Genomic DNA, 13,066 nt, shown 5'->3' with positions numbered 1-13,066 from the left:
GACAAGCAGAAGGTCGACAGCCACCCTGTTGTTGGATCCTTCCACAGCAAGCACTGTTTTTGGAGTGAGGTAGGCCGCCTGGGTGGGGAGTGTAGAGAACATAAAGCCTCACTTAAGAAGCTGCAAAGTTTGTCTGTACTTTGGCTGTACTGCAATTTAGAATCAGGGAGCTACCAGACCTCTGGACTATAGATAAATAGCTGTTGCCAACACCAGGACACCATCTGTAATGGACAGGACTGATAATGCACGAAACCAATATGGCGTTCAATATGGCTACACTTATGCTAAGATGTGATGATGTCTAGAGCTGAGCGCCGAGGCCCCCACTTCTGGGTGTAACCAATCAGCAGAGGACTAAATGACATAAGAGAGGAACACCCTGGAGGAGATAATCACATTAAAAAGGACACCTGCTGAGGGCACAGCGGAATGTGCTCTCCAATGTCCTCATGAGCAATGGTACACTGGCATCAAGGGGCTCTCTCCTGCATGCGCCTCTCCTTGCCAGAGGGACTCTCTCTCCTGAGTAAGAGAGGCCCTGCTGTGTGACAGTTCTCCCTCCCGAGTGGATTGAGCTCCCGGCATTCTCAGCTCTCAGCCCCAACGAGCTGAGCTGACTGCTGGCAGCTGGGCTGGGCTCCCCTGTGGAGTGCTAACTTTGCCTGCAGGCTCCCCCTCCGTGGAGCACAAGCCTTGCCTGCTGCGGCGACTGACTGTGTGCTGTGACTCCCTCTTGGAGCTTGTAAGTGTGCATTTGAAGTGCAAATAAATGTTGTTGCATTGACCTGAGTGTCTGAGCAGTCTTTGAGGGACATTGCCATGGTTTCATTGCCTCTACCCTACTGCCTTGGGCAATATCCCAATCCCACTGGAGGGATAGTAGCCCGGGTTCGGGACATCGCTAACTCCCCCTAGAGGAGAGAAGGACGAAGTCCTGTTCTAGACACCAGGGTCCTGAGCGCCCTGACCCCTGGGCTCAACAGTGGCCTGGGTTGTGCATAATCTTAGGTCCTTTCGCCCCAGGTGCATCCAAAAGCTTCCATTGTCAGAGGCCTCACCATCTCAAGGCCACCCCATGTTTGAGGAAGGAAATGTCTCAGCTCCGGCTGGGAAAGCTCATCCATGGAGCAGGCCTGGAGCTATAAAGAGTGCCAGTGACCTGGGGACAGAGATGTGCTTTAGAATGGTAAGATGCAGATATTCCACATAGATCATTTGAAAAAGTTTCAGAGTCAAAAGCCACTAATTTCCTTTCCCAGGGTCCCTTCTTGGTCCCTTTGCAGGTCAAATGCCGCTCACTGAGTCGCTCCTGCTTCCATCTGGGTTCAGTGACCTCTTAATTATGGGTGGAGCTGGTCTGACCTATTACGATGTGACTCATATTCAAATCCCTACTTCATGGGGGAAGAACATTTACTTAGCTTGGTTGGTAGTGACACATATGTGAGTTAATTTGCTTAGTTAGTGTCTGTCTTCCCCACTAAACCATAAATCCAGGGAGGTCAGGGGCTTGCTTCCCCACTCATTATAGTGCAGGCTCTGGCCTAGTGCCTACCATCCTCAGTTTTAGATGTGGAAACCAAGGCCCAGAGAGGCTGAGATACCCCTGCTAGTCAGTGGCAATGTACAGAAGACAGTGCACCTGACCCCAGGCCCTGCTGCTGCTAGTCCACTAGCCTGGCCTCACTGAGGTGGGCACCTAGGGCAGCTGCACCATGATCGCCTTTGCCTGAATCAGGATGTCATGGTTGGGAAGCGGGATATTGTCTCTCTTGATTTGGTTTGTGACTTACAGGATGGAATTGGACTCTCTTCAGCATCTAACCCACTCCAGGGAGGTTTTTCTAAACCTTCCAGGAAGCACAAATGACTCCAGCCTGACTTCCTCATGAGAGATGTGACCCTGAAGGAGGTGCGGTTCCTTCACCCACCAGCAGCGTTGCACACAACACAGGGGCTGGATGGCAGCAGGGTGAGGTGGTGTTGCCAACACAGGTAGACTTGTATCAGGAAGTAAAGGGAAAGACGTCCTTCTCCCCAACCCTCTTTCCACCCATCTCAGCCTGAGGGCAAGAGGAGGCTCACTGCCTCCTGAAGAGCCCAGGACTCAACGCAGGCCCAGGATCTGTTAGGGCCGCCCACTGTTGTGGGCAACAGAGCTCAGGATATCCCACTAGCAGCTGGGACAAGGGCAGTACATAATGTAGCAGCAAGAACACCCCATGCGGGGCTGGACAGACCTGCTCCCAGATCTTACTGGCCGCATTCGTCTCTATGCCTCAGTTTCCTCATCTGCTAAATTGGAATGATACTTACGCCCCACTGGGTTGCACTGAGGATTAGGTGCCTAGTGCAGTGAGCGCTAAGTGTCACCTGTTATTACTACTGTTTGACAGGTGAGGAAACCAAGGCCCAGGGAGCAAGACTAGTTCAAGGGAACTAAGCAAGATGGAGCCCAGGTGTCTCAGATGCCATGGGTTTGGTGAGGCTCTTTGTAGAGGATGCTGAGTGGATGAGACAATCATGGAAAGTGTTTTGAGCATCCTACAGCAAGCATCCTGAGAGTAGGTCCCTCCTGAGGTCACCATGGCCTCTGCTGTGCAGGGTCAAGTGCACAGGGGACACACAATAAGAATTTTCAGATGAATCATTGAACACCCCTGCAGAGCACTGGGTCCCTTTACAATCCTCCCATGTCTTTGGGGGTCTGTCTTAGCATAGTCTACATTTGAACCTGTGACCTAAGTAACATTCCTGTTGAACTCACCCACCTCCTGTGTGCGTCATCTGCAGCATCTTGGATTTTCTGACTAAGGCAGACTAAATGGGGCGAGAGGGCGGGGGACCAAAAATACCATGGCACTCAACCTTCCATGCTTGACTCTTCTCCCTGCCCAGCACCAACCTTAGACATCCTCTCTTATGGTCATTTTATGGTCAGGATTGCAGTAATAAATTCCTCCGCAGCTGTAAATTCCCCAAAAAGACAAGGGAATCTCTTAGCTGGTTTATATCAGAAAGTGGCGCATGCCCAGTAAAGGGGAATCTGTCCTTAATCTGACCTCTCAGGTAAAGCCCTCTACTTAAAACCGTATGAATTTTGGTTGTATCTCATATGTACAGTTAAACACCCAGAAATAGTAGAAGCACATGTGCGGAATGCCCCATGTTATATAAGAAGACCTTACCAATCAAATTTGCCAATTATCCTAGTCTCTCCTGAAAAGAAATTCGTTGGAGGGTGCACAGATGAGGGGGCCACACCAAGGTTTTGTGGGGCTGGGGACCTTGATGCCATGGCTATGGGGCTGTCTTCAGCCTCCCCAGCCCAACTTCACCTGCAGCATACCAGATGAATACGTCCAATGCTCAAAGGTCAAAGGCAAGTGAAGTGGGGTGGCTAACAGCTCTGGGAGTGGGACGACCCTGGAGGGGATAGGAGGAAGGCAGAGGCCAGAACTCTATGAGAAGACAAAAGAGTGTGCATGAAGGGTTTGAGTGACACCCTGGACAGGAGGGCGTGGCCTGAGAGTCAGTACTCTGGCCAGTACTGGCAGAGGCAGGATCCTACAGGCACTCCCTGGTAATCCTCGCCCAGGCGGGGTTTCAGGGCCTCTCCTTTCTCACACTTCAGAGCCCTGACACAATCGAGCAGTGGTTATCAGCATACTTGAACTTTATGGATGCATTTTTCCCAATGCTTAGAGACAAGTCATGACGGCCCCAAACCCAAGGCTCTGCAGAGGCCTCACAGGTGGACAGCCATCTTACTCCTGATGTTGGGGAAAACACAGGGCTTTGAGGGAATGAATGCAGTTATATGAACCGGTGAGCTCTGGCTTTCTGAGACCCAATAAACAGAGGACTATGGGCCTGCTGGGTCCTGGAATTGAAGTCAAGATGGAGGTGAGGCCCATGACCAATGTCAATGACATTGTCAGTGTCATGTATAAAGCTGAGTTTGACGCAAGGAGTGCAGGTGAGAGGGAGAGCAGAACCACACAACTCACTTCTAAACCTAGAGAAAGTAGTGCCCAGTAGAGGCTGAAAGTCCTTAAGAGCAAAGGAGGCTAGGGGTGGTGATACAAGCCTGTAGTCCCACCTATGCAAAAGGCATAGGTAGGATCATCATCCAAGGAGGACCCAGACACTGAAACCCTATCCAAAATCTAACTAAAAGCAAAAAAGCTTGGTGGAGTGGCTCAAGTGATACAGCACCTGCCTAGCAAGCATGAAGGTCTGAGTTTAAATCCTAGTACCACAAGAAAAAAAAAAATTTGAGCTGACCTCCACCTTGGCAGGAGCAGCTATCTTCTTGTGGGGGAAAAGTCTAAGTGTCTGATAGTCTCTCATGACAGGCCCTTGGAGAGGAACAGAGTGGTCTGGCCGATAGTGACAGCCCCACCCAGCCCCACTGGTCTGACAGTCACCTCCGCACACCATGATCCCTCCAGTTTCCATCTTCACTAAAGCTGGTCAGGAATGGCAGTAGCTCAGGTAGACTTCAGTTTCTCGCCTCTGTTTAGACTCTGCCTGCCAATCCTCCCTCCCCCTGCATGTTCCTCCCTCCCCCGCCCCAGAATCCTAGACTTTAGATCATGATTCCATTTCCCTTTTAAATTGAAAACTATCAGCAAGTGAGTTTGAGAGAACAGCCTCTCAGAATCTCGGCCAGGTCTCCCGTGTGTGCAGGTCCCTGAGTGACTGGATGAGATCTAGGTCTCACTGACCAAGATGCACTGCAGGTGCCGGCATGGTGGGTTGAATGTTTAACTTCCTTTGAAGATCCTTGCCCAAGTTAATTTTTTGCTGAAATTTGTTAAAATGAAATCTCTCAAAAATGTCCCAGTGATGTAACAGAAGATGAGCTTGATGAGTTAGAATCAAATGTGACCTTTTCTAAGAAAACTAATAAATATCTCTGAATAACTGAAACCTAGAGAGAGAGATCTAGAAAATGCTCCCAATTCTACCCGAGGGACACACCCACGTCTACAGATGAAGACTGCCCGCTGCACAGATCAGACAATGCCCAACTCAGCAGGTTCTATACAAGCCATTTATTTGAAATGCCAACTATATGTAGGATAGTCAGTGTTACATGCTTATCAGTAACAGTAGAAAAATAGAACGAGTGAAAACCTCTGTACAACTGTAATGGTACTCAAAAGAGAAAAGTATTGTTTTACAACAGTCCACACAGACGAATTCAAGTTTGGAGGTACCTAAATAAAAATACTATATATATATATATATATATATATTTTTTTTTTTTTTTAAAAACACTATGTACAATTAAGCGTAAACAAGTTTTACAAAGTACTGGTTATGCAGGTTGTAGAAAACACTTGCATAGGACATGAAATCGGTTTAAGAAAAATTTCTGAGCCTTTAGCATTGAAGGCACTTGACTTTATACCAGTAACAGCACAACCACAAGAGATGCAGTGGTGTAGGGGTCCCACTTCTCCCAAGCACAGACGTGGTACACACACAAGTGCAGTTCAGGAACCTTTAGCTTCTGTCTACCTCATCTAGGGGCAGGATTCCCTATGGCCTGCCCAGGTAAGCCAAGTGCAGTCACACAAGGAAGCTTCCAGAGCTTATCTGATCTTGGACAGATGTACATAAACAAACACAAGAAGATATTTTTAAGACACACTTGCAAGTAATCTTTCTATGGGAACAGCCACAGCACTGTTTAGGACTTGGAAGATTAATAAGTCTGTGGGTTTCTTGAGGAAACAAGACTTGTCCAGCGGACAACTGCATAACAGCTATTGCAATTGACAGGACCAAAGGAGAACTCAATGTTGCATAAACATTCCTTCAACAGTGTTAATGGAGAACGGTAAAATACCTTCTAGCATGTGCAGAGTAGCTCTTAGCAAGATTATCAGCAGTGAGGTTTGAAAGTAAACCATGTAGACAGAAAGCCATTGTAGATGCGGGAACAGCACCCATCACTGAGCCCAGAGCCAACGGGACATTTAAAGTCAAAGAAGCATTTCCCTTTGAGTTCAGTCCTAACATAAAGACATGAATGCCTTGGAACTGCTGAACAACTACTACAAGTGTTTTGCAAAACACATTTTCCCCTAGGCAATTCTTGTGTCACAAGACATTGAAAACATTATCTTGCAGGGTAGTTACTGGAGAGTGTTGACCCTTCAACTCTAGAAAATACAAAGGTCAGCTTTGCGCCACATGCCTGTGGCATTCGTGTTTCCTGTTACATTCTGCAGCATCAGTTTCTTTCAAATGTACAAGGACTGTGCCCACTGCTAGAACTTGAACAAAACCCCACTAAAGAATGACAAATTTAAAAAAGTTTCAGAGGGCGCAAAACCAAGAATAAGGTTAAGTTTTATAGACAGTTGTAAAATAAAAAGGCAAATATAATGGAATTACTAAAAGTCTAAGGGGTTACTGAAATGTCAGGCTAGCTCAGGTCCAGGAACGCAATCCTAGAAATAAAGCAAGGGGGAATGTTATGGGGATGCTGCAAGAAATTTAAGCATCCATGTTTTGAATGATTTTTGCCTTTCATGCTATTAGCCTTAGGAGCCAGAGGTGACTATGAACTGAAATACTATAGGAGAAGGACTACCAACAGCATTTGTAAGAAATCTGACTGTTCTTTTGCATTAGCCTCTAAATAATGGTTCTTCAACCTCAAACATGGTGGGCACTGGGAGTGGTGATTGTCCAAATGGCCTGATTGTCCACGGCCTCAAAAGGAGATCTGGTATTTTTGTGATTTGGTTCTCACTAAATTTCAACACCAAGTAAAATGCCAGTTCCTGTGGCCTAAAGTTTATATTACACATAAATACTTTTTATTTTCTGAAAGCAACCCAACTTGGACTTCACATTTATCTTAGTACAGCATTAAAAAAAGACTTAATAGATGGGTTCAAAAGCCAGAGGCACACAGCTATTCAACCTACCCTATTAACCATACTTTACAAAATACATTAAAAGACCACTAACACCTATCCAGACCCACACAGAAACCACGTTTATTTATGTATTTTTACAAGTCACATCAGTCCACAATCCCACGGATTAAAGGAAGACTTCCCTATACACATAGCTCAGCCAGGTAATCTCCTAAATTGTTAAAAACAAACTTCATAAATTAAATAATACTATGAACAGTGGCCACTAATTTTTATAAATATATTGTACGGGGACATGAAAGAATATTAAAACTCAATGTGTGGGATCAACAGTCCTGATCTAACATGTAGGGAAACATGCCCGATCGGAAAGTTTATCCCACCCAGGTTAGGCTACTCCTTCTGACCTGTAGCACCTGTGTGGTACAGTCTAATTCTGTATCAAAACAATTCATGTCAACACATACACAGAAACACGTATTAAGAAATATGATGGAATTATCTTTTGTTTCTGAAGACAGACTGAGATTGGGCTTCAAAAGACCTAATTATGTTATAAGAGTTAAAATTCTTAAAAATGAGGACAGAGTCCTATGATTTTCTATCTCTAAAAAAAAAAAAGGAGCCTTAAAGGCGATGTGAGCCGACCTACAGCAGATGACTGTGACCTCTGCAAGCCACGAGCTCAGTGTGCAACACGGCCAAGGTCAGCAAATGCGCTAGCAGCAGCTAACTGGTCAGGCAGCGGAACAAGTGGCAGAGCTTGCCTGTGTATACAGAGATTGACGTGCTCCCACCTTTGAGATTATCTACTGTTAGGATTGTTTTAAATGTGAAATTATTCCTGAGTATATATCCACAGGGTAAAAGTAGGAAAAGACCATAAGAGTAACTACAGTTTCAGGAGAAATCAGAGTTGTTGACACCCAATAGAAACTTATTTACTTCAAAGTGCATGTAATTCATTTATATGGTAGCTTGTAAGGCTCCCTAGCCCTGCATAGTTTTAGAGTGAGTATGAGTGATTCCTAGTACATGGTATGTATGTGTGTTTGTATGTATATATGTATGTACATGTAGGTATACACACACATACACACAGAGAAGAGGTTCCCAAAGATCCTTCCATGAAGGAACATTCAGGAAGTTCTCTTTTCTTCTAAGTGCTACGGCTGTGTTTATGTGTTTGTAAAAATACAAAATGAATGCTCAAATAATGGTGAAGTGATTTGAAAACTCAAATACTAATGTATTTACATAGGAGAATAAGAAAAGAACAGTCCTTAGCTCACACATTGCCCTTCCAAGGGAGAGGGTTGGGAAAGACCCCATGTGCTCAGTGGTTCAGTAAATGCCAAACCAACATCCCCAGTGGAGTTCAAGTAGGACATGTAGTGTTTTACTGAAAACAAATCTTTTTTTTTTTTTTTTTTTTGGTGATAAAACATTATGCATCATACAAGAACTTTTCATAGGACATGAAAACCAGACGCACTTTGAAAAACACAGAAAAGAAAACGTATGCTTACAAACACCAACTAACATCCATTAAGACTGAAGCCCTTTTGTTTTTGGTTTTTCCCATAGAAAGCAGGACGACCGATGGCAGAAGGCTGTTATTTCCCCAGCTCAGCAGAGTCTCATACACAGAGCTGGAAACCCCATCCACACGCCCTTTATGTGGCTTTCCTATCTCCACTTCTTTGTAATTCCAAGGGATCCAATCTCCTTAGAAGCTTGTTGAACAAGTGACACTCTGCACGGGTCTTCACACCAGCTATAGGTTGGCCACCACCGGCTGTTCAGGAACTTGCTTAGACTCCTGCTGGGGATGAAGACCAGCTCCCAAGACTTATTAAAAAAGAATGACATCAGATTTGTGGAGACTGAGCAGGAAGATTTCTGAACTAAAACAATCGTTGAAAAGAGAGGAGCATTTTGATGTGCTGTTCTTTGGAATTTCTATAATTAAAAAATAAACACAGAACTATTTCATAAGAAAATACATCTTAGTGTGCAAATGAATGCACATGGAAATTGGTAGATGAAAAGTAAAATGCAAAAAAGTATGAAAATACAGTTCTTTAAATGTGGCAATAAAGTTTAACATACTGATATAAAAGCACTAGATAAAATAAAGGTACAAGTGCAAAAAAAAATCCCATCATTCATAAAGAGAAAAAAAAGTGCCAGCCTGCTTATTCTTTAAGATGCTTCCCCACGCAATTGTTCAAACACAAAATAGACAGATGCAGCATTCAGAATAACCTTCTTAGCATGCCATGTATAATAACATATATACACATAAAAACTAGAATAAAATGATGTGAAACTGAGCTGGCATTGATAAACTGATAAGTTGTTGGGTTACATCATAAAATGGGATGTTTCACATCTCAGGCACAGACGACTTGGAGGTTGCTCTCAGAGGGCAGACTTTTTGTAGAGGAAGTCTGGCTTGCTCGGTGACCTCCTTCCTCTGCTCATAGAATCTTCCCTTTCCAGATCTGTGTTTCTCTGAGCTCCATGGCCCAGGGCCTCACTGTCTGCCAGTCTTCTACTGGATCGCTCTTCTGGAACTTCAGAGCCACAGGTAGAATGTGAAGAAGGTCTGCTGGGAGTCAGCCCAAAAGTCAAGTCAGTTTCTACTGTGGCTCGTCCCCTGACATGGGCTGGACCACTACTAGCATTTTCTGGGGCTGATGAAGCAAAGTCTGACCGTTGGGCAGGCTGCTCGACAACATCCAGACGTATTGGCTCACTCTTCTGTCTGTGTAGATGACCATCAGGGGAAAGTGAATACTCTCTCCTAGCATCATCCTGTTTTTTAGGAGAGGTCTGACCAGGTAGGTAGGCTGACTTTAAGCCACTTGGTGATGCCTTACTGTGGCTGTACAAATCGGGACCAAAATATCCACCTTGTGAAGGGGAAGGGGTACGTCTGCCAGGAGCAGGAGTGGAAGGTCTGCAAGCAGCGTTTGAGAAGTCATAGAAATCTGGGTATTCCTGGTGATTTTCTCTAGCATCTGTTTTTTGCTCTAGTGGGTGTTTTTTTCGAGAAGTGTGTGCATGCCTCTGTGGAATACAGGCGAGATGCTGGGGAGGCCCTGGTCCTGCTTCAGAAACTGGCTGGCTCAATTCTGTGTCTACAGCAAGCTCTGGAAGCCTCCTATCCTTGAGTGACAGAGTAGACACCCCCATGGCAATATCTGGCATCAGATCATTCAGCACAGGCTGTGTGCACTAGGACAGAAATAAAGGGGGAAGGTTAAAAAAAAAAAAAAGGCCAAGAATTCCTTTTTGAAAAATGGTCACTGATCTGAATTACAAAAACACAGAAAATTATATAGGCCCAAAACAAACCATTAACCTTCCCTACAGGGATAATCAAACTGTCACTAAATTTTCTTTGAGATCACCATTTGAAATTATTATGTAACAGTCCATTGTATTGATAAGCCATGATTTAACCACTTTCCCACTATTAGCTATTTAGATTAATTCCATTTTTTCCTTTATTTTTTGGGGTAATGGGGTTTGAACTTAGGGCCTACACCTTGAGCCACTCCACCAGCCCTTTTATGTTGTGATCCGTCCCTGCCTCCCCCTCTCACATAGTGGCTCATGAACTATTTGCCCGGGCTGGCTTTGAACCGCAATCCTCCTGAGTAGCTAGGAGTATAGCCGTGAACCACTGGCACACGGATGAAAAAGGGTCTCTTGAACTATTTGCCTGGAATGATTTCGAACCATGATCCTCCTAATCTCTGTCTCCTGAGTAGCTAGTATTACAAATGTGAGTCACCAGTGCCAGGCTTCCATTTTTTTCTTTTGGAGAGTCTGAGGTTTGACCTCAGGGCTTCACACTTACAAAGCAGGCACTCTACCACTTGAGTCACACCTCCAATTCATTTTACTTTGGTTATATTTTTGAAGATGGGTCTCTGAACTATTTGCCTGGGTTGGCCTTGAACCACAATCCTCCCAATCTCAGCCTCCCAAGAAGCTAGGATTACAGGCATGAGTCACTAGTGCCCAGCTTTAGTTCCATTTTTTTAAAAAACTATAATCAAGACTACTGTAGGTTTATTATTAAATTACTTTTGAAGGGAGCTGCATTCAAAACATAAAGCAGTAAAATTTTTGTTAAATGTGAACTGAAGACCTAAGAATGGGAATTTGGTTCACTAAATGCTACCAATCCTTATTATTCTGGGGGACTAGGAGGAGCAGGGAGAGCAGGGGGAGACAGTTGGGAAGGGGGAAAAGGACCATAATTTGACCCACGGTGTACATAGTCCATTGCCTCCAATGAGCCCTATTTATTTATTTATTTATTTTTACAGTTACTGGAGTTTGAACTCAAGCTTTTGTGCTGCTAGGCAGGTGTTCTACCACTAGAACCCTACCCTCAGTGATAATGATAAGCACTATTTAAATGAAGTTTGACTAAATTAACAGATGTTTTCTTTTTCTGTCTACTAAATGCAGCTGACAGTGCAAGGCAATGTAGAAAACTTAAACATTATTATTGTTTCTCTCAAATGTATTATATAAAACAGAAGCCAACTTCCATTGTGGTGTAAAATCAGGCAAGGAATCTTCTCTCAATTACCACCTACTGGTTTTCCTAGTAACTAAGGCTCTGAGTCAAATGAAAATCTGATGGATGAGCTGGCCAGAGGGAGAGGCAGGTATGAACATGCAAGTCCATTTTCTGAATGGGGAAGTCTTTGTTACACTTGGCTGTAAATAACTTTTCCTTTTTGTCCTATCAAAGCATTTATAGAATGGTAGGTTCCACAGAGCAGAAGTTAGGGACAGATTCTATGTATGTGCTTGAATGGTGTGTCTACCTGTACTGCCCAGCCACTGCACTCCTTCTGACCCCAGCAGATAAAAGAGATCAGGAAGGTGCTCCTTGCCCTTACCTTAAACTTCCAGTCTCTCTCTCTCCTGTCAGTTCTTGTTTCCCAACATTAGCTTTCTCCTCTTTTCCATATTCCTGTCAGTAACACTTCTGGTCACTGCTGAGTCCCAGTGGAGCTCTTGGGGTCAAGTAAAAAACTTCTAACATCCTGTGTACTTTTGGTTTGGGGCAAGTTACCTAAGTGTTGACTTACCACTTGTTTCTCAGATGCTATTGCTGCTGAGGCAGCAGCAGCGGCAGCAGCAGCAGCGACAGTCTGTCTCCCCAGTCCTGTGGTGTTGGTACAGTCAGGTGGTGCTGCTTTAACACCTGGCAAATAGACTGGAGGAGGGCCTACTTTAGGAGCCGTTCTGGAGTGAAACAGCGAATGATTACAGGGGTAAGAAAAGGAACGTGAAGGGTGCTGGCTGGGAGGCCTTTGTTTCCAGCCTGCTTTGAGCTGGTTATGGATTGGGGTGGCTGGAGGGTGGTATGGAGGGGGCGGAGGGGGCAAAGGTGGATGGAAGGCCACAAAAGAATCCAGGTCTGTAAACATGGTTTCTGCAGTAGGGATACTGTTAACACGACATCTTCCAGGCTGTCTCATCGTCAAGAGTGGACTTTCATCCCCAAAACGTTCATCAGGAAAGAATTTGTGAGGATTCTAAAAAGTATTAAAAAAAAAAAAAAAAGAGTAATTATCAGATTTCAAAGATGGAAATTTACACATTAAGAGAGTTAAATGAGGTAGCTAAGAAAACCACATTCAGCAAAAAGTGTAGTACAGTTTTGTAGGCCAGAAGCCTAGGGACAAAGTACAGCAAAGGTGGCCTAAGACACAGCTATTGAGGACAGCTGCTAAACTGAATATTTTAGCAAGCAGGTCAGTCATCTCCTATAAAATTATGTAATAAAACAAAAACAAGTGATAAAACCTTATTCAAATATGTCATTACTAAGAAAATAAGATGATGAAAAAAATAAGATGACTATTAAAGCAAAGGAAGCAAAGGTGTACAAACTGAGGATCTTCTTAGAAACTTTTTGACACAGCATCTGTAGGTGTTCAATTTGAAATAACTATAACACACCATTCCTTATACGTGATCAGATTAAGATTTTGATAAACGTAAGAATATTTCTATACAATTTATGGTATTAAATTAAAATATAATTTAGAATGACAAAGGGAATAGAAATGAGAAGAAAACCATACCATGTATTTTATTTATTTATTTATTTTTGTGGTACT

At 44.0% G+C, this 13,066-nt stretch overlaps 1 protein-coding gene across 1 annotated transcript in view; it reads right to left on the bottom strand.

Annotated features, from left to right (window-relative positions):
- Positions 1-7,005: 7,005 nt before the first annotated feature.
- The window catches only part of Btbd7 (BTB domain containing 7), a 94,487-nt gene continuing 88,426 nt past the window's right edge, over positions 7,006-13,066 (bottom strand). The window contains exons 10-11 of the mRNA XM_074067277.1: positions 12,029-12,478; positions 7,006-10,148 (exon numbers count right to left, since the gene is read on the bottom strand). Coding sequence (XP_073923378.1) covers positions 9,330-10,148; positions 12,029-12,478 — 1,269 coding nt within the window. The 3' untranslated portion in view covers positions 7,006-9,329. The remainder of the gene's footprint in view (positions 10,149-12,028; positions 12,479-13,066) is intronic.

The sequence above is a fragment of the Castor canadensis genome, chromosome 3, assembly GCF_047511655.1.
Source record: "Castor canadensis chromosome 3, mCasCan1.hap1v2, whole genome shotgun sequence".
NCBI classification, from domain to species: Eukaryota; Metazoa; Chordata; class Mammalia; order Rodentia; family Castoridae; genus Castor; species Castor canadensis.
The sequence above is the reverse complement of the archived record's forward strand: the minus strand, read 5'-3'. Positions and strand labels throughout refer to the sequence as shown.